This window comes from Liolophura sinensis, chromosome 7 (genome assembly GCF_032854445.1).
Source record: "Liolophura sinensis isolate JHLJ2023 chromosome 7, CUHK_Ljap_v2, whole genome shotgun sequence".
Classification (NCBI taxonomy): Eukaryota; Metazoa; Mollusca; class Polyplacophora; order Chitonida; family Chitonidae; genus Liolophura; species Liolophura sinensis.
Genome location: NC_088301.1, coordinates 8,074,938 through 8,100,829, shown reverse-complemented (window position 1 = coordinate 8,100,829; position 25,892 = coordinate 8,074,938). Strand labels below are relative to the sequence as shown.

At 39.6% G+C, this 25,892-nt stretch overlaps 2 protein-coding genes across 2 annotated transcripts in view; both read left to right on the top strand.

Annotated features, from left to right (window-relative positions):
* Positions 1–4,386: 4,386 nt before the first annotated feature.
* Positions 4,387–23,159, top strand: LOC135470608 (uncharacterized). The gene is made up of 19 exons (XM_064749645.1): positions 4,387–5,219; positions 5,552–5,718; positions 8,877–9,015; positions 9,242–9,417; positions 10,061–10,254; positions 10,914–11,106; positions 11,692–14,168; positions 14,476–14,580; positions 16,121–16,184; positions 17,098–17,345; positions 17,838–17,907; positions 18,443–18,702; positions 19,271–19,337; positions 19,466–19,716; positions 20,058–20,127; positions 20,591–20,847; positions 21,414–21,704; positions 22,487–22,535; positions 23,069–23,159. Exons 1-19 carry the CDS (start codon positions 5,148–5,150, stop codon positions 23,157–23,159), a joined length of 5,241 nt encoding a protein of 1,746 aa, XP_064605715.1. The 5' UTR covers positions 4,387–5,147.
* The window catches only part of LOC135470607 (uncharacterized), a 5,470-nt gene continuing 737 nt past the window's right edge, over positions 21,160–25,892 (top strand). Inside the window, exons 1-8 of the mRNA XM_064749644.1 lie at positions 21,160–21,233; positions 21,478–21,704; positions 22,487–22,535; positions 23,069–23,297; positions 24,003–24,072; positions 24,418–24,656; positions 25,434–25,503; positions 25,861–25,888. Of these exons, the coding sequence (XP_064605714.1) occupies positions 24,020–24,072; positions 24,418–24,656; positions 25,434–25,503; positions 25,861–25,888 (390 nt within the window). The 5' untranslated portion in view covers positions 21,160–21,233; positions 21,478–21,704; positions 22,487–22,535; positions 23,069–23,297; positions 24,003–24,019. The remainder of the gene's footprint in view (positions 21,234–21,477; positions 21,705–22,486; positions 22,536–23,068; positions 23,298–24,002; positions 24,073–24,417; positions 24,657–25,433; positions 25,504–25,860; positions 25,889–25,892) is intronic.

Sequence of the window (25,892 nt, the reverse complement as noted above, 5' to 3'; positions counted from 1 at the left end):
AATGGAGCCCCCCAACAGTGCGATCATTGTGAGTCCAGCTCGTGCTTGCTTCCTCCGGTCCTACGTGGAAAGGTCGTTGAGCAACCTCCGGATGGTCGTGGGCTTCCCACCATATTGCTGGTCGCATAAATAAATAAATCAATAAATAAATAAAAAGTAAATAAAATGCGGAAAATGAACGAGGCTGCTGCCAAACGATTAAACAGATCAGTACTTTCAATTGTTTCCTGTTCCATGAATACCCGGCAAAACTTGTTGATTGCTGACATGCATGGCATTAAATATTGCTGAATATTGTTGTTATGTCTTTCTGAGAATTGATATATCGTCAGAGTCCATGTATTACTGATCATTCCCCCTTTCTTCTGTACTGAGAGGAAGGGGAATGATCCGAACGCTTTATTTATTGCCAAATATTGCTGAATATTTATATTTTTTCCAGTACGAATTTACTGCTGAATATACGGTCAGCATTAGTGTTCATATGCCTGCTGCTTCACATTCCATAACTTCTGAATATTTCAAAACCGCCAAATACTTTATACATGCTGAATAATGTTTTATTACTGGCTTCCTATGCTCCGTTAAAATTTCTGTTGCCGTCGATATTTCAGAGCAACTATACATTCGTCAAATTGGTTTTCAGTGTTGAATATTTTTATATCTGCACATTGAACACTGAATGTCATTTTGTACTATTCATTACTCTGATACAAAGACGTAATTTTAAAATAACTGAAAAGTGATCAGTTGTTACACTATTCATTACGTTTGATTGTTCATATTTTATATTCATATTTTTTATTGATTATTCCATAATCCGTTAAACCACAAACTGGAAACAAACCTGCCAAGTGCTAGAATATATTACATTCCGTTAAACAATTTGTAATAGCTGAGTTGTTTGACTAAGTGTCTACTATCCATACAAACACCTTTAAGGGAGATAATACGCAACTAATGAGAAACAAATATACATGTATAGCTGGACGTGATTAACTCTTAAGTCGCCATGTCATCTCCCGTACTGGAGTCCTGCGTGTCTTTACACATTTTTCTAATAAAACTGCGTTATATGAGACCTGTCTTCTATATCAAGCTACAGTGCAAAGAGGCGTGTTTGTTTTGTATTTACAAGTAAAGCTTTATATGTCGATAACGTTGATGTATCCGTCCCCGATAACCACTGTCGTATACGTGAAATATTCTTGAATATGGTGCACCACATCAATCAAATAAATACATAAATAATGGGGTTTTTTTAATTGACTTGTGTTAAAATCCGCAGGAATATTTCACTGGACTGTCAAATTAATGAGGTGCCTGACAAAATTCTTGACTAAAAGTCGTCAAAAGTCGAGCTGGAGCTGGATTCAAACTTGGAGCCTCGCCCACAATGTTTACATCTTGCACTGGATCACTACGGGCTACATCTGCTTGTCCCTCAACGTGACGCCAAACAAGAACAGTATAAACTAGTTTAATTCAGAAAAACTAATAAGCAATTATATGTCAGCATAGGGAGCAATTACTAGCTCTGAATTTGATAAAATTGTTACGTACTCATAAAATTCTACAAATGTTGTTAAGTGTTACTTATTTGACAAGACCGTTTCTTTAATACTATCACCGCATTACATTAAAAAAATGAACTTACAAAATGTATCCTGTTTATATAGAATTACTTATTTAATTTTTTAATGAACTGTGAATGTCGAAATACTGCAGAGAAGTCGTGTTGCACGAGTTGCCTCTATGTACAACGCCCTTTGAAATGAATACCGCATCCGGATATTTTAAGTAGGAAAGTGTTGGGAGAAAGGACGCAGTTATAAGTAAAAATGTACAGGATGTGAAGATTGTTGTTAGCGCTGTTCTATACAGGGAGAATAGGGCCGTATGCAGAATACAAAAATGTGCAGGTTGTGAAGATTGCTGTTAGCGCTGTTCTGTACAGCGTATACTAGGGCCGAATGCAGAATACAAAAATGTATAGGATGTGAAGATTGTTGTTAGCGCTGTTCTGTACAGCGAATAACCAATACACAGTTTGTGAAGATTGTTGTTCTCTACAACGTAATGTGACGTTATGGCGAATTCTATGAAGCAATAGTGACCAATATATTGTAAAGATTACTGTCCAGCATAACGTAATACAACCGCATATGACCAATAAAAATATGTATAGATTGTTAAGATAGCTCTTCTGTTCGAAGTAATTTCAAATCTAGAAAATTTAACAAACTGAAATAATTAATCGTATGACTGATCTTATTTTAGTTCGTTGGCGGAGTAAATCGGGCCTGAGAATACAACCGGCATTGATAATGACGCAGAAAGCAGTAGTCAAAGCTATAACAGCCTAACGGATAAACTTTGATAAACGAACATAAATCCACCACCACAACCCCCCCTCACCCCCCCCCCCTCACCCCCCCCCCCCCACCTTCATCCATGCATTAAACAAGTTTCCTGTAAAGGTGATGCATGTGCGGCCTTTGATGACACTATAGAGAAAGTGTATTCCAAATTTTACTAAATTTATTACTTTTATATATATATATGTATATTATCGGCTTAATCAGTTATCTAAATTTTACTTCTTGTACTAAATTATCTTTTATTATTAACTCTTTCGGATGGTCATGGTTTTCCCCAACGTTTCCTCCCACCATAGTACTGGCCGCCGTCGTGTAAGCTAAATATGCTTGTATATAGCGTAGAACATCTACATAAATCAATACATATATACACGAAATTATTTGTCGCATTTTTTTCTTTTCTTTTTGGCTCAGAATGTTGCTGCTTCGCTGAGATTTTCGTCACTTTGCTCGCCAGTCATGCACTGTGCGGTCGTCTCGTTGGATCTGTATATCGCCAGTCATGCACTCTGCCGTCGTCTCGTTAGCTCTGCGTATATCCGTGTTTTCACGGGGATTACATACATAACATTCTTCAGCCGCGCGATGAATATTTACACAGTGTCCGTGTCTGACGGACGTCAGCGAAAACACTGATACCGTTCACTGAATCAGAACTACTGAATTACCTGTGTACCGAGGCGCACACACAATACCCATCCCCCAATCGCTTTGTCATTTTAGGTGACCTACATTCATACCCTGAATGGGGCCTTTTTTAAAGTATATGATCACTTACTTTTACAGTCATCTGCTAATGTTGCAAATGCAAAGAAATTTTCCGTTATAGCTTCCGGTCTTTCTCTTGTGAAATCGTACAGTTTTATTCAAAGATCACTAGAACTTTCTATGAAAGGACATAAAAGAATTATGCAGCGAGTCATCGGCGCGTCTACACAGGATGTATATATGATTTGTCCGTCTTTTTAATTCGTATTTATAGAAACTAATGTCCTCTACTGACATATTAGGGCATATTTCGTGGTTGCTATTACATGAGTGTCTTTTTATACCGTATTCAGAGCACACGCCTGAATACGCCTTGTGTGGCTATTTATAACTTTTTCATCAGTGAAATTTGTCTCCAACGTCATAAATAAAGCCATGTTGAGTGGTATGTTTTTAAATACTTTTTGAAAATTGTTTTATTTTGGCTAAGTTGCGTAATTAATTCTGGCAATAATATCTAAAAGTGTATCAAGACAGGAGAATAAAAACATTATAGAGGTTAAATTATATATATATATATATATATATATATATATACACACATATATATATATACACATATATATACAGCTTCTCCGGCCGTAAGTGGGAAGGTCTGTCAGCAACCCATGGAAGGTTGTGAGTTTCCTCCGGGCTTTGCTGGGTTTCCTTCCATCATATAGTCATCATCCCCGTCATAAGTGAAATATTCTCGAACACGGCGTAAAACACCAATCAAATAAACATACATGTATAAAACACCTACATATAGGCTCTGTACTGCTTATGATAATATGCACGAGTAAATTTACAAGATTTGTCTATATTTCTATCTCTATATGTGGATGAGGAATACTCTGTTGTTTACCTGCTAATTAGTGCGTAATTATTTACGGAAACGGTATTTCCATATCATTATACGGTTGTAACTACGTGAAACACTTGTATTTAGCGGTTGTTGTTATAATTCATTCAGAGTAAACTTATTCATAGAATGGTATAACGTGTCGATATAAATGTCCATGAGCGCGGGAAACATATGAAGTGTAAATATTTATTTTAAAATAACATAGGCCAGCCAGCAACCTGCGGATGGTCGTGGATGCTCTCCGGGCTCTAACCGGTTTCCTCCCACCATATTGCTGGCCGCCGTCGTATAAGTGAAATAGCCTTGAGTATGGCGTAAATCACCAATCAAATAAATAAATAAATAAATAAATAAAATAACATATATAAAATATTGAAGTGAATGGAAGTAGCTCTCTATCATCGGACCCAATGTTGCGTTGTGTCTTGTTCCCATCTCTGTTCAGCTTTCTTCAACAAATCCAACTCGACCTTAAACCCTGCTGTAATCTCTCCTGTTCTCCTTGCAGATCGTTACAATGTCATGACCAAAGAACAGCTGGAAGACAACGCTGGGCGTTCTAGTTCCGATCAAATGAGCTATTGTATTAGGCAGCCTAAAGCCTGCAGCTCCTTAACATATCTGTGTCTAGAAGCACCTTTATCCCTGGCACGCTCTCTTATTACATCCTAGATAAGTCGAGCAACGACAAAGGTTAACAACGGTCTTTTTCTCTTAGCTCCCGCTTTTTTGTCAATCCGTTTAAACTTTTTACGGGATGAGGAGAGAAAAAAAAGGAACAGACGTAGAGGTTTTTCCAGGCCCATCCTCCGATTTACCCAGTTTGAATTTAACGGCAGTTATTTTTTACGCTGACCCGTGCACCAGCGTGTAGGCATGACGTCAGCAAGCTGAGACACGGGACGGGAATACCTGTCAGTGTCTCTAAACACACAATATGACAACGCCTGGTAGTTAGTACGCATGTCCGGACGTGGTGTGGTGCGGTAACCTGCCCACAAGCCATTATTTTGTAAGGCAAGCCCTGATGACTGACGCATCTCTCAGTAGGCGTAATTCAATGCATACGGGATATTTTAATGGTGCCTATATATACAATCGCATTACAAAAAAGTGCTCAGATATATTTTAATTTTGAGGCGGAGAGAAAGATGGGTACCATGAAGGCTATTATACCGGGATTTTTACCAGCGCTTATATTCCTTCTCTCCCTACAGTCTCAGGTAAGGCATGACATTCTTTTTTTCATGTTTGTCAGTTTTCACCTTATTGTATTAAATTAACAATTGGTCTCTTCAAAACTGATCTATATTAAGGACATAATTTGTCATATAGCAGCTGAATAGCTTAAGCGTAAGAAGTAACATGTAATGTTAAGTAATTTTTATAACATTTTAAAGTGTATCTGAAAACACTTTTTGAATGTATCTCAAAGGAAAGCAAATATTGAAATAAATCTTTTCATCCATGATCATCTTTTGCGATATATTTGTTTGGCAGTTGTGTATAATACAATTTTCAAAGTTTTTTTTTTCTCTCTCTGTTTTGCTTCCAGATAGTTCAAATATCGTCTGATGGCAAACTATCCATAAAATTCTTACGCTATGAAAATCCGCTGAAATTCAAGTACAACCTGTTTTGCTGTGACGGAGAATACCGCTCTGGGCAGTGTACGGGAGGTTGTGATCACAGAGTACGAGTGTGCATAGATCATCTGAACAGGTATGTCTCAGGTGTTCTAAACGGCTAAAGGTGTACGTGAAACGTACGTGCGGATCGCAAGACAAGCCTCGGCACACAAGCAACTGCCCAAGTGGCCGCGATAAAACAGACAGGCGGGAGTTGTACGTAAGCTTATACAAGCATCCACGCATGACATGAAATCTTCCGATATTTACGAATATTTTTTTCCTCCCCAATGACACTGATAAAAGAGTTTAAGAAATGAAATCACGCGGATAAATAAATCCGAATGAGCATATACAAGAGCCCGTTCATAAATAAAACATGCAATATTTCTTAAATATATACGCGCATGAATATCGCCTGTTTTACATCTGCAGTTCGTTGATCATTATATTACTTCCCGGTACTGGCAAAACTTGATTGATGGGTGAGTGTGGAAAGATATTAAAGAGGAGATATTTGGAAAAAGAATTCAATCGAATTTGACCTAATATTTTAGAATGGCCCAAATAATTACCTTTCACAAAGTATCAGTCTCGTCTGTGGTTACCGCAATGACCCAGTAGCCTCTCACGAATGCGGTCGCTGTGAATTCAAGTTCAGCTCATGCTGGTTTCCTCTCCAGCCGTACGTGGGAAGGACCTCCAGCAACCTGCGGATGGTCGTGGGTTTTCCCCGGGCTCTACTCGGTTTCCTCCCACTATAATTCTGGCCGCCGTCGTATAAGTGAAATAGTCTTTTGTATGGCGTAAAACACCAATCAAATAAATACATAAATAAACAATGCATAGACGTATATAGTACGGGTACGGATCTAACATTTACTGAAAAGCAATGATTTGAGCTATTCGTGGTGGACACAGAAAATTTGATTTGATTAGCCAATATGGAATTTTTGGCAAAAAATCTTCGGTTCAGCCTCTTTAATTTTATAGAGATACTTGTAACAACCCCATTCTGCGGTTTAATATTCGCGTTAATTCAGATGTCACAAGATTCTACAGATCTATCACAGAGCCAGGAATTGATTTTGGCCATCTTTTTCTTTTCAATTTTTGTACCTTTTTCTTCATCGGGAGAGTTGTGTGACGTAAGTGTACTTTTGTTAACGATGACAGAGAAGATGCAGTTGAGCAACAGATTGCTAAGTAAGATGTGCAGTGCAACTCAACAGTAATCTGTATATAGCGCATGGCTGATAGTTTGGTTGGGGTGCTGATGGTAGGGCGTTAACCTCTCAATCTTAATTGGCATTCAGGTGTATACTCGGGTGACTCAACTTAAACCCACCTCCCAGGATAGGCTTGTAACAGAATCACGCGTTAATTAAATTTCTCGGTCATGTATCCACGTGTATATTTGGTATCAAACAGGCCCGGTGTAGCCGTGGTGTGTGAGAGAGAGTCAGGGGACGGGGAGGGATGTGGGACACAAACCTCTATGTGCACCTCAGTATCACGGTATACATGTCAGACATGCTTAACAATTGTAATTAATACCATGTTTGTGAAAGAACGTAAAGAACATGAAAGAACGAAATAAACGTGTATATGTCCACACTTGATACAGGCATGGTTTTGGAATATTTTTATTTACGTCAAAATTTTGGCCTGAGATGCCTTTTAAAGTCACATAGTTACACATCTAGATATTTTTTATATTTTTAATTCATAAAACAAAACTACTGTTATATCTCCCGGCGCGTCAGAACTTTCAAGTATATCATCCGCAGTACACATATATATAGAGCAAACAGGATACCAAGTGAGCAACACCCTAAATTTCTTATTGTTCTCAGAGGTTGGTCTTCTAGCGACGACCAGTATGTATACGAACACCATAACTCGTATACAAAAGCCACGAGAAAATACCAGGGCAAAGGTACACATTTGTTCACGTAGGCACATAACAATGGTCTGGATGTGACGCGCAGCCTTTTCTACCTCACTGTCACTGTTGTTCAAAGCCCTTCATCTGTGTGGACGGGCATACCGGATGAACTGTTTGAACTGTACGGGTGCGTAGTGTAGTGTCGTAACAGGCAACATTCCATTCGCTTGAGCCACCTCTTCGGTAGTCACATATAACGGACCGCTTCTATAGCTACAGTTAAACTTTAAAAACCAATGATTAATCACTAAAACATCTACGAAATGAAAGGTGAAAACGTATATAGTCACACAGATATAAACCATGAAATCTACATACAGCTTTTCACTGGTTTGCTGTAAGCTGACGTATATCGTGTGGGCCAGTGAAAATAACGCTCTTCGCAATTATGCAAAATGTTTAAAACGTCAGATATTGATCACACACATTATTTAATGCATATTGGATATGTTTCATGAAAAATTTCAGCACCATAGGTGAAACAGAATAAAACCAGCAGAAAACAGTAAAGTACAAGCCTGACATGTGAATTTATTTATTTATTTATTTATTTGATTGGTGTTTTACGCCGTACTCAAGAATATTTCACTTATATGACGGCGGCCAGCATTATGGTAGGAGGAAACCGGGCAGAGCCCGGTGGAAACCCACCACCATCCGCAGTTTTATGCAGAGCTTCCCACATACGATCGGAGAGGAGACATGTGAATTACTTAGCCAGGTAGAGTGACGTTAAATGTCTGATATGCGGTACATTTCATGCATTTAAATTTGTTCCTGTTAAATACTATTTCCACTAAGGTGCTGAGATTTACATGAAAGATGTTCAATATCCATTAAACAATGTGGGTGAAATATCAAAGTCTGATGTTTGAAACATTAGGAATAATTGCATTTTTAATGCACACTGTGAGGCGAGTTGCATCACGAGTCTGGGATGTGGTACATTTATATTTGTTCATATACAGTTTCATTAGTGATGCTGAAATGGTTAATAAAGCTGTCTATAATATCCATTAAATAATGTGTGCGAAATATCAAAGTATTACGTTTGTAACATTTTGAATAATTGCATAAGGAAGATCTAGGGTTATCACGACGATTTCCCCTCTTTGCAACCAGGTCTCATTGTCGACCTACCAATAGCGATGCTGCACAGTGTAGCCAGCATTGAAATCCCTCAATCCCAATGTTCACCGCACCTTCCTCCATAGCGCTGCTCCATAGTATAGTCAGCATTTAAACCCTCAACCTCAATGCTTGCCACACGTTGTCATAGTCATTGTTTGTTTCTGTCCCTTCAGCACTGACGACATAGAGACATGTCCACTGGGAAGGTACGAGTTAGGAGGCGTGGCCTTTGAACAGGGGAGTTTTGATTTTCCTTCGTCATTCCTGGGGGGTCTTCCTAATCCTTTCCCTGTCAGCCTACAAACGTGGGAGGTGAGTATATTATAATAGCCTACAGTAGGGGGTTGTTTTGTGAAGCAGACGCAGCCTACGTCTGGCGTAATTTCCATGGCAACGCATAGTGGGGAGATAAGTAAACATTATACATGCGTTGCGACGAACTTTTAGAACGAACCTTGGACGACTGTTACCACCAATCTGGTAAAATCAAGTCAAAATAAAATTTCTGAACCATGAAGCTTGGTTTTGTTGATTACAGGGAGGAGTTCAGGTGAAAATCATGATCTATGATCAAGACACGGGAATCGATGAGCTGATAGACGACTTCAGATTTGATTTTACCGACCCAGAGCCTGCCGTTGACTGGTCTCCAAGTCCAGCCGATTACAACAGCCCGCTAACACTGGTGGGCCTTCGACCCACTATACCATCAGGGTAAGTACAGCTCCGACAGATTTACTGCCTTCCTTCGTTGATTTGTTTGTGCCACGAAAAAAACATATGTCTGAAAACCCGAAAGTTCATACATGTGAAAACCCCAAAGTTCCCGGTACAAAGGAAATACCATGGTCTTTATACAATCTGCATCTAGGACAAATGGTTAGCGAGCTTGCGCAGAACATTGACCCATCAGTTTCTCACCAAATGGGGTCACTTTTAGTTCTCAATTGGAAACTCTGACACCTGGCTACGGATAGTCGTGTGTTTCCCCCACGCTCGGCGCTGTTTCATTCCACCATAATGCTGGTCAATATTGTTGTATACTGAGTAACGCACCAATGAATTATATCAACGAATAAATAAAATACTGGTTAGTGAAGACTTAATTAGACTCAAATAAATGGCGGTTATCGCATGTTACGCTTGATGATATCTGACAAGTAATATCAAGATACGCTCGTATGTGCAGTTTTTTTTTATTCTTTTAGAAACACAGAGTAACGGAATGTAACCAATGTATAATTGTGAATTTACTTTCGCTGACCTCGTTTATTACATTTATCGTCAAATGTCATAAGATTGTCGAGGTATGATTGTACATGAAAAATGTGCCTTATAACTTGATATTTACTTATAGGTTAACCGTAGCGTTGGAGGCTTACTGCGACGTCAGCTTTTACGGGCCAAGCTGTTCTGTCAACTGTGTACCCGAAAATGACTGTCTCGGACATTATGAATGTAATAAAACGACCGGAGAGAATATTTGTCTGCCAGGGTGGACCGGAAGCAACTGCGCCACAAGGATTCCAGGATTTGAAGATTGTTCTCCAGGTAAAACCTAAAAATAAACACCTGAATATACCAATGTAGTGAAGACATTATTGTGATTTGTTATTGAGAAGTTTTACCTTTATCATAGTTGTTTGCTGGAGAGCTATATTGTCACTTGTTCTGTTTGGAAGGATTACCTTTATTATGGGTGTTCGCTGAAGAGCATTAATGTCACTTGTTCTGTTAGGAAGTTTTGTCTTTATCATGGTTGTTTGCTGGAGGGCAATATTGTGACTTGTTCTGTTAAGAATTTTTACATTTATCTTGGTGGTTCGCCAGAGGTCAATATTGTGATTTGTTCTATCCGGAAGTTTAACATTCGCCATGGTTGTTCGCTGGAGGACTTCTGTTCACGGTTAAAGGCGATGTGATCCTTCAGTTTGGTGAATTCATAGACATTCAGATCTATATATAAAAGAAAAAGTTGGTGCCTTTTAAATCAAGGCCACACATGAAGGCATTAATGTTTCGTAAAACGGCCTGAATCAAAGGCATAGTGTGATATATAATACCATATATATGAACATATGTTTCGAAATTTCCAATGTATACCTTTTCTCCAAATCGTTACTAGTTATGCTATGTATACATGTACAACACAAACATTGCATAGTACCCTTCGTCCAAATCCCCACCAATCTTCCTTTCTCTGTTTACAGATCAGAACTGTAACAGTGGTACGTGTGTACCCCAAGGCGCTAACGCTTCTCAGTACTACTGCTGCTGTGATGCGGGCTACACCGGCGACTTCTGTGATCAGGATGTGGATGAATGTGCCTCGAACCCGTGTGTCAATGGCGGCACCTGCACCCAGCCTCAGCCAAATTCCTTCCTCTGCTCCTGTCCACTCCTGTAAGTATTCTGCGAATGAAGCATATAACACTTACATTGTGCTTCCCATTGAGGTTGCAAGTTTGAATCCAGTTGGAAGCTGAGGTCGACTACGTTTTTTTTAACTTGAGATTTGTCAGGTACTCGGTACACCCAGGTTTTCCCCATCCATAAATATGCCCGTCGAGTGTTATGAGTACGGCGTTAAGCGCCATTAAAATGAGTAAAGAAATATTTTAATAAAGTCATATATACTACGAGTAGGTATATTGGGACTGAACTGATTTGTCATTAGTTTGGTGAACTGATCTCATTTATCTGCCCAGAAAACACCTTGCGTCTTTCCAACATTACTGGAAACTGTTGACTGCTTCTCTCTGCATGATTACATCCTAATTCCCCACTTTATATACTTTCTTAGTTCTTTAGTAATTTGGGTTAAACGTTTTGGGGACTGGCCTTGCTATTATTGACCTGGAACATCCATCTTGGTTGACGTCTGTTTCGACGAATAGATCCAAATACAGCGAGCCCACGAAGTGTAAGCATGATGCAACTGTGATCTTGTGTTAAGTGGTTTGACCCAAGGCAAATTAACGATTTCAGATTCTCCGGGCCCACATGCGAGAGACGTAAAACCTGCGCCGATAACCCCTGTCTGAATAACGGCATGTGTTTCCCAGGAACCCTGGACAGTTTCCAGTGTGCCTGCGTGGAGGGATTCACAGGTGAATTTTGTGAGTCTCTAAATACGCCACCAACACGACCCACCACCACAGTAACCACACCGACACAGTCCACAACGACAACGCCGGCGCCGAGGCCGTTCTGCGAGCCAAACTATTACGGGCCCTCGTGTTCGGTGTATTGTAAGTCTGACCCTGGTTGCGACTCAGGATATTTCACCTGTGATCCTAAGACAGGTGAGAAACTCTGTAGTGAAGGATGGATGGGCCAGAATTGTGACACGAGAAACACTAGTTATGTGCCGGACGCCGAGTGTCCCGATAGTTTTTGTAGAAATGGTGCATTTTGCAAAAACTCCACCTGTTGCTGTGCAGCCGGTTACACGGGAAGACTGTGTCACATTGAGATACTGGAATGTGACAGCAACCCTTGTGTGAACGGTGGAAAATGCAGGGACAGAATCGGTGACTTTTTGTGTGATTGTCCTTCAGGATACTCAGGCAGGAACTGCGAGCTTATAGAAATAGATGATGTCCAGACGACAACAACACCGCCGGTGAACCCCTGTGACAGTCTAGCTTGTGACAACGGAGGGACATGTATTGTTGATGAAAACGTCGGTGCAGTTTGTCTTTGCCCTCAAGGATATAACGGTCCTTCGTGTCGGAACGCCACCAACCCTATCACGAACACGGTATGCCCTCAGAACAGGTACGGTCCCGGGTGTGACGTCGTTTGCACCCCGGCTGACAACTGCGCCGAGGGACATTATGATTGTCACTACAGCACAGGAGAGCGCATCTGTCTGGCTGGCTGGGCAGGCGTTTCTTGTCAAGAGCGATTCCTCTCCCCGAACACTGACCCCGAGTGCCCGGAGAACGAGTGTCGCAACGGTGGACAGTGCTTTAACGGCTCCTGTTGCTGCCCAAGAGGATTCACGGGTAACTACTGCGAGCAAGAAGTTTTCGAATGTAGTTCTCGTCCATGCCTTAATGATGGTAATTGTGTGGAGCTTATTAGCGGGTTTGAATGCGACTGTGCGGACGGGTACACCGGGGATCTGTGCGAGGTTAACCAAACTGCAATTGTTGTGACCGGAGGTACGACGCCATCTGGTGTGCAGATTACTTCAGGTGATCTGTGTAGGTCTGACCCATGTTTGAATAATGGCGTTTGTGTACACTTACCAAGCGGGTTTGAGTGTTTTTGTCCTGATGGATATACTGGATACCTCTGTGAAAGCAGCATATCAACGACACCAGTTCCAGTAAGTGACAGAACAACAACGACACCAGTTCCAGTAAGTGACGGCACAACAACGACACCAGCTCCAGTAAGTGACAGCACAACAACGACACCAGTTCCAGTAAGCAACAGCACAACAACGACACCAGTTCTAGTAAGCGACAGCACAACAACTACACCAGTTCCAGTAAGTGACAGCACAACAACGACACCAGCTCCAGTAAGTGACAGCACAACAACGACACCAGTTCCAGTAAGTGACAGCACAACAACGACACCAGTTCCAGTAAGTGACAGCACAACAACGACACCAGTTCCAGTAAGTGACAGCACAACAACCAATCTGACCACCGGCGCTTTACTTTGTTCTGCCCAGCCATGTTTAAACGATGGCGCATGCGTGCAGCTGCAAAATGGTGTTGAGTGCCGTTGCAAACCCGGATTTTTGGGAAATGTTTGCCAATATAATGACACAACAACGGTGATGCCATCGAGCAATACGACAGCCGCAAGTGAAACAACGCAACCCCAAGTCTGTAGGTTCGATTCTTGTCAAAACAATGGAATCTGTGTACAAAGAACGACTAGTTTTGAGTGTACTTGCCTCACTGGATTCACGGGATATTTTTGCGAATCAAGAATCGCTGTCATTCCCACGAGAGTTAGCCCTACGACTAACGTCACCGACAACAGTACAACGATATCGTCTACTCCGTTTCCAACACTGGACCCAACAAATTCTTCGTTCACTCCAGTAGTTATTGTCACTGACCCCCAAGCAACAAGTAATTATTCTTCTTCACGCTACACTGGTTCTACGACGCCGAATGCTCCCGTGGTCACTGAGCAGCAAGGTTCTGCAAATGTAACGAATGTAACGTCTGGCATGACAGAGTCTACCACCGTGACTACTCAAACTACCACGGATAATATACAGATGATAACTGATGACAATATGTCTTCAAACTCCACAACGTCATCGATATCATCAGTCCCTACGTCATCTGATGTTAAACACAGTACGCCTACAACAACGAAAACCACCGCCATACCGACGGAAACTGAAACTTCAACCACAGCAACAACAACCAAAACGACAACAGAACAGCCAACAACAACAACGCCTGTTGTCACAACGCCACCATCAACTAGTGAGTAAATTCACTAAAGAACGAAAATTCCTTTTTGAACTGTGTAAACTTTGATATAGGTCTCCAACATTTCTTTTCTGTTTCAACGCAATACGAGTCAGTACAGCACGATAGCTCTTTGTATGAAAAGCGGATTGGGAATACCGATACATCATATTCTAAACCACGGGTAATTTTTTAAATTTGTTTTCAGCTGTAAAATTGCTGCATTGGTTCAGTATTAGTGGGATGAAAATGGCCAAAAATATTTGTTCGGTTTTCTGTCTAATCCATTATCCTATTGTTTTATGTATTGTGTTTGTTACAGGTTTCGTCAGCACAATCTATGTCTACAAATGGTGGAAGTTTTTGGACGAGGAGCATATTATTGATATCCTGCGTTATGGCATATATCTGAGAAACCTAGCAAGAGGTGAGTACCTTGTCTAAATATCTCAGCTCCAGGAAATCCCTCGATAACAGCTTTATTTATGCTTTATCAGATCTTGTGCCGGTCTAACGATACTGATTTCCACCAGTTTCTGCATGTTTTCCTCTACCCATGGCGGTCGTATGAATGGAAAATTCTTCAGCACCTATTTAAGTACAATTTCTAAACAGTAAAAACAATTAGTAGAACCAAGAAAAGTAATCAGTAGAGCAACCCCTGGTACATATCCAATGCATCTGTGAATCGCATGCCCTCTTAAAACTACAAAACAATTTATAGGCACTGCATGTGAAAAAGGCTGGAATAAGTTCGAGACCAACAATGACCAAGAACTTTAGCATATGACTTCGTAGTGACAAAGTTGCAGTCTTGGTTCTCTAGGCAAGAACCTCCACAATTGGTCATTTTGGTACTCTTAGCAAGTCATTTCATAATTGACAATCTTATTGTTCTGAACAAATGACTCCACAATTGACAATCTTATTATCATGAACAAATGACTCCAGACTCGACAATTTTGGTATGCTTTGGAAGTAACTTCAGACAATCTTATTATTCTGAACAAATGACTCCCCAATTGATAATTTTGATACTCTGAGCCAGTTGATAATCGTGTCACTGTTACTGAAATATTTCTATACTGGTAACGTGAAATATATTCTAGTTAATACTGTATTTTTTGTACCTAATTTTGCCTGAGCCATGCTGCTCGATTTTTGTTAGCTGGTTTTTTCAGCAATTACACACACGGTTAGAATAATACCCTAACTAAGGTAAACTGCCAATAGGCCGGGTTTCACGTGTTACCTGTGAACATTTGCCAACTATCAATAAAGCGGCCCTAGTGTTACACTCTTTGCTTTAATCTGTTGTATTCGCATTTGGTAGTCTTGGTACTCCTCCACCTTGTGTACCCATCGTTGTTACCAGGTGCTGATTTTCATTTTTGACATACGCATTCCATTGATGACGTAATGCACATTGCAAACGAGGTCATCTTACCCCACAAATCCTAAATCCAAAACCCATTGACAGGTAAACAAAAGTAATTGAGTTACTTTCATGACAAATAGTTAACTATTTGGTTCAATCTAAAACTAATCCAATGCCTGCACGCGTGGCACTGCGTATAGTAATTTACAAAAACTGCATGATCCGTTGCCTCGTAAATACCAGGCCAGATACTTCAGGATTGAATATGCTGCACACAAGGAGCTCAATTACATAGAGCCGCTTATTTACTTTTGTTGTTTTTCTTCGTGGGGTGCGTTTTTTTTTACCGATTTTTTGTGTTTTATCTGTATTGTGAGGAGTATGAAATTGTAGCTGAAATATGAAGGTGTTTAAAACTGGACATGAAAAGAGAAATAAAAAGTTGGGATGGGGGAGAGGGATACAGAAAGGTGGACATAAACTGTTGTCACAAACTACGTAATAAGTCACTGCGTTTTTTATTACGGTGTCGTCTTCTAATTGTATCCATGTGGCGTTAAGCCATAATCATTCACTCTTCTAATTATAGGTGTCCAGCAGACGAGTATACGAATTCAACGCCTGGAAAAATACGACACTTTGGACCCAAGAGGGTGAGTTGTTTCGACGAAACGATTTGTTCTGATATATCCATCGCAATTTGTAACTTTTTCTGCTGGGCCTGATTTTGACTCGTTTAAGGTACGGATTATGTAATTAAAGGGCCAGTTGAAACACGTTTAACTCGCCTATATACTAATGAAAAAAGTATGGGCTTTTTATGTTTAATCAGATAACCAGTTTAGCAATAACACGTTAAGATCTTATCCATAAAACGATATACGCACAAATTTCAAATGACAAGTTGGAATACAAAGTTTGAACCCGACTAGATTGATGCGCATGTCATGGCAAAACGCCGTAACAGTGTCCTAACGATTACCATGACACGCCGTGAACAGTTTTACTGTGTTGAAAATACAATCGTGTTTTTAGGAATATGAGCATATCCCCTACTTTATAAATTGCATACCGATTAGTACAATAGCTGCCATCGTTACAGGCACGGACAGGGCAAGTTCTAGATTTCGTTGCGATAATCATATATCACTACCTTCCCAGGCTGCTGTATATAGGCTAATTGCGCACTAAAAAGAAAGTTCAAAATATCCAACTTACTATATGTTGAAATTAAGTTCCCAGCAAATTATACAAAGGAATACATCTCTTTACGTGAATAAATTTGCTCAGGCAATCAGTACTTATTAGTTGTATTATCATGGGACGTTATGTGTTAATTGATACATATGGTGGACAAAGCTCTGTTGTCGAAAGGTATATACTTTTGGGGTGTACCCTGTTTGAACAATCCTTTCCTGCAAAAGTACCTTCCAATATGTTATCCTTTGTATACTTTTCAAACATTGGGGTGTTTTACCAATTTTAACCACACGCCATCAGTGTTTCTTGAGGGATAAATTCTGTCAACATTTCCTGACCATGAATCTGCTTTCCTTCTTTCAACAGACGAAATGTTGGCGAACTTGTGTACAATGCCAGTTTGGTTGAGGGTCTAGATGGGCCCCTTCTGCCTCCGACCATCGAGTCTATTGGAGAAGCCATTAGAAACCGAGGCTACAATATCAGAATATATGAAGGCCCAAAGCCCTGGAGATATATGTACCATTATGACTTGTATTATAAGGCAAAGAGAACCGACACTGTGAGAACGGTGACAACAAAACTCATCCAAGCTTGGCAGGCAAAATATCCAGGTAATAGATAATAAGTTTAAGTATCTTTTGCGTTTACTTTTTGCCGCGCAATGATGACTCAGGTCCAAGCTGGTCAGACCATTGATGTCTTGCCATACATGAGTAACACGATAGCAGATTTCCCTCCAGACGTCATTGAAACTATAGAAATGAATATTAAACTACACAGCTTAGGCTAAAAATGCTTTAAACTGGCAAAATCGCTCAGTATTATTTTATTCACGCCTTCGCTCAAACAAACTGGACATATATGTAAAGCTTGAATTGCAGTATTGAATCCTGTGAATCCCACTTGCTTTGTGAATACTACTTCCTTCGTGAATGTTACTTCGTGTGTGAATATCCTTCGTGTGTCAGTACCCCTACGTTTGTTCGAATACCAATTCGTTTCAAACTGTGCATTAACTACATTTTCTAATCTGTGTTCTGTCCGGACCGAAGGTGATTGTTTGTCTTTTGTCTAATGAAAATGTATTCCTGGATGTGTTTCAGAATACCAAAACTGTGAGTGTACGTTCGTTATTCATATTCCACGACGAGTTCGCTACTTGGACAGAGACGGGTAAGTCCAGAGAAATACAGAAATAATAAGTCAGATAGCAGTTTTGAGGTATAATCAGCAGACATGCGCACAGCGCATAGCAGATAGAAGGACAGGGCAATTTATGCCTATGCGACAACAATGCAGACGTTCTATTTGTACATTTTCTAATCGTTCGGCTTGAAACAATGCTCGAGTTAGAGATGTTGCAAAAATGAATATGTTTCTCATTCTGTGAATAAATATTTTAAATAAATATTGTATCGTTACACTGAATTCTGTGTTTTTAACTTTCATGTCTTTCCATTGGCTTACCCTCATCTCAGATATGTGAATCAGTGCAGTCTGTAATTTGTCGTTAATATATAAAACTACACATACTAATTCCCTCTCTGGACTATTCGTCATTATCACGGCTGTAATTCAAGTTTTATTTTAAAAGAAAAATACTTTTCTAAGGTTTCGTTAATTTAGCGCGAGATAACTCGGGAATTTTCGAGATTAAGACTTATTATTTCTCCGCTTCTAACTGTTTTGGTTTCCTGTTTTCATTCAGGTCGATAATAACACGGTACATTTACTTCGTGCTGGTGAACGACGAACTGAACAACCCGTTCGTACAGCCTGGACCTGGCTTACCGGAACTTACTCGATACTTCACCTCGGATGTTTCCGGAGAAGTGACTGTGGCCAACCCCGGAAATCTTACCGAATACGACAACCACCACGTGATCTATTTTACCGGAAACAATAGTTACATTGATAACGATGTCCTTAAAGAATTTCTCGAGGAGGCGATAAGGAACAGTACTGAGGGTAAACACAAATAAAAATTAAACAATTCTCTCTCGAGTCTTTAACTTAATATAGGATATATTGCGTGAGCCATGTAGTCTTATTAATTACCATTTCCACTTATTAATTTGGCCCATGTGGATGGGTCCCAGTATTTTCTGTTAAGTTAATCCATTCGCAAAAAAGTGGGTAGCATATTCACAAATTCAAATAGTATTATGATGAATGGCCACAACCTGCGGATGTTCGTGGGTTTTGCACGGGCTCTTCCTGGTTTCCTGCCACCATAATTCTGACCACCGTCGCGTAAGTGAAATATCCTTGAGTATGGCGTAAACACCAATCAAATAAATAAATAAATCAATAAATATTATAATGAAGATACTATGATCATGTAAAAATAGATAGTTATAGGAATTCGACGCTGTAACTTTACGGTGCACAGGCAACAGTTGTATACGAGGCAGACAAACTATATATCATTTTCTGGCAAATCTAAAGGATGTTTCAGAGAGGAGGTGTGTGAATATAATACGCACCACCTAATTAGCTAAACTAAATGAACGCTTTTCTCTTTTCTAACCCACAGCTGCACAAAACTGTTCGAGGCTTGAGGTAGATGTAGTGAGAAAGGAATCCCAGATTGATGAGAATGGGTGAGTTTGTATTCTTTATCTTTCATCTTTTATCTCCATGTCTATATCTTTTTCTTTTTCTTAATTTCACTGCTTTTAAGTTTTCCATTTAATTTTGCTTACTTTCTAAATGTTTTGGTAAATTCCAGGAAGGAAGTCATAAAGGTTATGTACACAGTCAACTGCGACTCCATGAGCTTTAATATGACGAATTCTACAGCAGAGGTGTGGAACACCCTGAACGATATCTTAACTCAAAACGGTGATGGTGAGCTGACTGTGTACAGGGAAAACAGCACGTTGTTTGACACAGAAAATTCTTATACTCTCTACCTCATTGGAGATCTTAGTAATCACGTGGAAGAAGCCATCTACAACGCCTGGGCCGAGGGAAGCGAAGGTAGTGTCCGGCATTGTTAATTCTCAAATTCCTACTTAATTTATTTATATATCAAATAATTTAAATAACCTTATTTCTTGACTTCTTTATTTAATTTATTTATTTGTATATATTTTTTTTTCATTTCTTGTATTCGATCATTTCGCTTTTTTTTTATACAATGTTTTATGGCACTTTAATAGCACTCTCCCCAACGTAATGCGGCATGGTAACTCCCAACTCTGAACAGTCCATTCTTTCGCAGCAGCCATATAGGATCTCCAAAAGTGCCCAAGTATACATTATTTGAAACAAACGACCTTTACCTACTAGGTTTACATGTTTTGTTTTCTACCTTACAGATATCAAAGATTGTAACTGCTATGTGAAGGTATACGTTGTTCGGAAACAAAGACATGTTGGAATTTACGGGTAAGTAAATATTTTGTTTTAATTTTATTTATGTATATATGATTGAATCTCAGGGATGTTAAAACGCCTCCTCGCTCCCTTTCTGGACATAGTCACAGTTGATCATTCAGTTAAGATTATCTTTTAAGGATCGTTTGATGCAACTGAAACAAGTCTGAAAGTGCAATGATTTGATGCTTTGTACGCTTAATACCATAGTTTGTTATTGAAATTGCCTGTTAGGCAATCCGCGAAAGAAGATATACGTCGCATAGACGAATTCTGTTTTCTGTCTAGTATAGTAGTAGATTCTCGGTACCACATTGTGGAGAATAATACAGATATTTTGTGCTTAATTAACAGGACAGAAAAATACCTTTTTGCTGTCTACTGAACTGAATTATGTCTTGTTTTAGTAAAATTAAACTGATTTTTCTCACAGATCATGAATATTCTTCCTGTGAATTTTGAATTTTGATTCCAGAATTCAGCTCACAGCTGTAACATACTTCATCGCCAAGGAGGGTGAGTTCCTTTACCCAGAGATATCCGCCCCACCAACCGGAAACGTTTTCCAGACGAAGCTGATGGAGAAGAATGTTTTCAACCCAGTATACAAAAGGAATGAGGCTCGACCGTACGATCTCCACTATTCGGTGATTCTCAAAAGCGTTTTGATGAAAGAAGCCCAGATGCCCTTAGCTAGGGGTATAACCACGACATGGGAGAATAATATACCAGGTTTGTATACTCTTAAAATCGGCAAATAAAAACACCATTTTAGAATTACATCTGACAAAGCCATGGCAAATCTCGAAATTTGTACATATTTCATTATATTATTGCACATCATAAAAGTAAATGGTTCTTCATGACGACTTTAAACACAAATCAAATAAATAAATATTTTACAAGTGCGTGTTTGCTGTTGATGCTGGAGATCTTACAGTCTTGCATTTTTAATTAACACCAGAAAATCACATATGTTCAAAATTTTGAAATCAGTTTACAATCATCAGGAATTAAGTGTGTATAAAATGCTGTTTCAGCCGGAATTTCCCAGGATGCACTGGCTGTTCTCTTTCGGTCACCATCACCAAACCGGAAGTGTACTATTCAACTAGTGGGTATGTTGAGGAGCTTTCAATATTTAATCAGCTAATTTTAAAATGGCGAGAATGATATTCGCTGTTAAAGTTTAACATGCTAAATACATTTGCAAAATAAACTTCTTATTGTATAATTTTATAAAGATTAGATATTAGTTTTATACATCTGTACCAAATGTGCAACTATCCTCACTTTAGAGCAATCCTCAAACTGCAAAAGATTAGCTGAATTGAGAAAAGGTCCTTTGCTATCTCTATGCAGGGAAAAACTGTCGAAGGCGGTGTACTTCGTGAACTGGGGAGATTACTTGATAAGCCCCATGGACACAGCGCCACCTACTACCCAGTCTTTCGCATCCAATGCCATTGATGTCTGTGCTTGCCAAGCTTTACGACGAAAGCACGTAGACATCGAAGGCAATTTGTCTTATACAGAGACGATTGAAGTTCAGAAGAAAATAGAGGAAATGTGGAAAGCAAAATATCCAGGTATTTGTAATATTCTACCAATCATAGGGTTTATCGACTAAATTTATCGAAACTTTAAACATTGTTGTTAATTTCGTATCTCTGTGTAACATATATTGTCGATTTTCAAGAATCTAAGACATGTTTAAAGATTTAAATGCGCAACTCTGTTAAGTACACACCCTTATGTACGATTTGTCTATATAATTGCTTTCCAGTCGTGCATGGGAAGGTCTGTCAGCTGTGCTCGGTTTTCGCCTACCACAATGCCTTCCTATAATTGAAGTATTCTTGTGTATGGCGTAAAACACCAATGATTACATAAATAAACAAATACGTAAATGGCCACAGGGATGTTGTTGATCGCTCCGATAAACAGTGAGAATGGCCATAGGATCTATGTGTCCATGGCCAGTATTGAGCGTGTACCTTACCTCATGATCAAGAGTTGTGTCCCATATTCTCTGTAGGGTTCGTGTTATATCCTGTTACGAGAGTTCTCTCAGCAGATTGTTTAAAGTCTGAACAGGTGTACATGCATGTTCATTTGTTAGAATGTAAATTTGCCCAAAACACAAAAAAACATCGTGAAAGTTTGTTGTGTACGCCTAACATGTACAAGGTCGTACAACTGTGTCTTCATCTCTAACACGTTTACATAGAAAAGAGAAACATCTTGTCAAACGCGCCCATTTGCTGACATTTGTGTTTACCATGTGTAAAAGTACAGCCGTCAATAGCGTGTACATGAGTAACCCCTGTCTGGACTCTTTTTTTCTAATGTATGTTATTCTCCTTTACAGGGGCAATGATAGATTTTAAGAGCACTGAAGAGTTCGTAGATGTTAAAGGGTGAGTTTCATCAGGTTATCATCTATTGGAAACGTAGGAAGGAGCAAAGTGTATCCATCTAACACATTTATTTGTTTGTTGTTTTATGCCGTTCTCTCTTAGAACATTTTACTTTATTGGGGTGGTTGTTTTATGGATCGGGATATAGAGAGACCTCAAAAAATAACAGCCCTACTTCAGATATGGGTCAAATTCCCTCGCCCAAAACCTTTGAAACAGACGACCTCATTTGTCAAGATACACACGGTCGCCTTGGTGAGAACCAATTAGGAGGTGTTTTACATCAAATCATGAAATGTCAACATGCTTGCAAAAAACAATATATATGTATTCTTTGGATCAAAGCATATATGTTGTCTGTTGTTCAGTCGTGAAGTTAATTGAACAGCGAAAGGTTAAAGATTCAAAGTTTAAAAAACAAACGATATTAACATGTTACTGACTTAAACCTTAAAACACTCACATACCAAAAGGATAACACAATGATTCAGCGAAATCTATATAATACCACTTTTTATCTTTTATTATTTCAGCCAAGGTGTCACAAGAGTTTATTTTACAATATCTGTGGCCCAGCGTGACACATCCAGCTCCTGCCCCAACTTCCGGCCTCAGAAAGTGTGACGTCACAGTTGTCGCCATGGACACCATCAATACTGCCCACACACCGTGTGTATTCGCTCTATGTCTGGGACAAGCCCACCGACAAACCAGAAAATCTGGCAGAAGCCTTGAAGAAATCATGGCTGGCGACGAACAAAGGTTTGCATCCATAAGAGGTCTACACCAATGCAAAACCCAAAAGCAATTAATTTTGTTTAAGTTAACTTGAAGAGTTTGAGCAAAACTAAGTCATTAATGTTAAGTTTTAAGTTTTTAAAGCAAGTGTCAGTACTTAGATTTAGCTCATATAGTGCTGTCTCACTAAATTATCATGTCGAAGACACAAGACACGATATATATTCGTATATTCGTATTAAGATAGCAACAATAAAGAGACCGTTTAGCAGCTAAAATGCTGTAACATCAAGAGGCTTCAGCATATTCAGTATAGTCCCAAAAGTCCCCCATAGTACCTCCATAGTCCCAAAAGTCCCCCATAGTGCCTCCATAGTCCCAAAAGTCCCCCATAGTGCCTCCATAGTCCCAAAAGTCCCCCATAGTGCCTCCATAGTCCCAAAAGTCCCCATAGTGCCTCCATAGTCCCAAAAGTCCCCCATAGTGCCTCCATAGTCCCAAAGTCCCCATAGTACCTCCATAGTCCCAAAAGTCCCCCATAGTACCTCTATAGTCCCAAAAGTCCCTCCATCTTTATTTGTATATGCAAAATGTGGAAAAAACAATCATGAGAACCATATTTGGAATTGGCACAAAATGACATTTTAGGTGATACCTACTTCATATAAAGATGGTGCGTTCTTCAAGCGTCTTGCCAGTTTAATGTGTGTAGCATTTGTGTTTCAACAGTGGTGGCTCTGGACGCGATGTCTGTGACTATCCTCGGCCAGGAAGGCGATTACACCAGCGGTGATGACGGGTATGTAATACTGTTCTATCTTGGAAACCTTGTCGCGTCCAGAACGATTCGGCTTAAGTGGTACAATCCACTGTTCAATGGTGCCTTTTAGATGACGAAATGGTAACACAGTACACGTGTGTAACTCGAGATCAAAAGTTAATATGGGTTGGACTCAAGTCACCATTGCCTTCGGGAAAGGTACCCTCCTCAGATTTTCACGACTAGACAGACCACATTAAATGCGATCGTTACATGAGGGTGTTTTTCTCGCACTGCCGCATTTTCTCGCACTATATGTTTTTGTGACAAATCCTACAAGTTAACGAATTAATCTTCATGTTTATTATTGGTCTCATGCCGTAGGGCCTCGGTAACAAAGATCCGCTACACGGCCTCCGTTCTCGACGCGGACTCCAGCATAGCTAACGTTGATGAGCCTTCCCAGGAAGTGTACGACACTGAGTTAGCCAAGGCAGGTTTTACAGTCTGTGGATGTATCCCTGACAAGATACGCGAGTTCTACATTTCCGGTCCAGTCGATGGAACTGACGATGAGACTTTACAAGACGCCATTGCTAAAGCCTGGAAGAAAGAAAACCCAGGTAAGACTTCTGCCTTAAGCATTACCTTTTGCTAATGTCTAGCCCTTCTATGTCAAATCGGTAAGTTTTCCATGTAACCTTTATGTCCAAAGCTAGATATGTCAACAATATCGTGACCTTAACGCCCCAAGTAACCTTGCAGGGTAGCGCAGCATTTGCACTGTATACAGTATGAAAACTGTAGGGTAACGCACAGCGCATGTTCCACTGCTATTCCGTGTACAGTATTGTGAATGTTACCTTGCATTTGCTCTACAGTACCTCAATGCATTATTCGGTGAGTGGACCTTTTTGTTCAGGTGTGAAGTCCTGACTTAATTTTCAATTAAGTCAAAAATTATAAATGTAATTTATGTAAATTTTGGTTCATTACCATAATGAGAAGAGTTTTGTAGTTTGGTATTATGGCTGAATTTAAATTTTAAGTTAAGCGGTAATTTTGTCACGAACACTCAGCAATAAAATTCAAATTTCTCAAAAAAGCTCACAATTTCAGTAGACTCAACGGTATAGACGTTAAGATTAAGACTTACTCAAGTCTACAACAGTTTGTAATCCTGCAGTCATGGCAAATTGCGATGTGAACACTTTGCAAAATTATGGGCTTACCATATATAAAGTGGAGATTGTCAGCACTACTATTATTACACCTTTCATATAGAGTTACTGAACTCTGTAGCAGTAGATAAGGGCGACAGAGCAAGTTCTGTCATCATTTTGAATCTGCATTTGATTACGTTTCAATGGACAAACATTCTTTTCTATTTTTGTTTGAAGATTTCAACGGAACACTAACTACCACCATAATTTCAAAGACAAACGGTTACCAGAGTTCGGATGAAAATGGGTAAGTTTCTCCCCCCCCCCCCCAACTCCCTTCTACACCCACAGTGACGTCTTGTTCTGTGACGCAAACCGCAGCATAACCACCCAAAACTAGACATTGTATTGTGTCTGCTGTTGTCACTCTGACAAACCATCCTGGCGTGAAGCCGCATCTTGACACCAACCTTTGGTGTCTGCCGTTGAAGCTTTTATCGAAATACTAAAATCTGTCACCTGCATTATTTTGAATGAAATGAACAAAACCAACCCCCATGTGGTGATTCAAGACATATATTGATTCGAGCAGGTCAATATAAATGTCGGTACCGGTGAATAAACAATTATTGTCAACCTTTTTTTATTCTTTCTCTTTTTGCAGAACAAAATTGACAAAGGTAACTTATAAGGTAA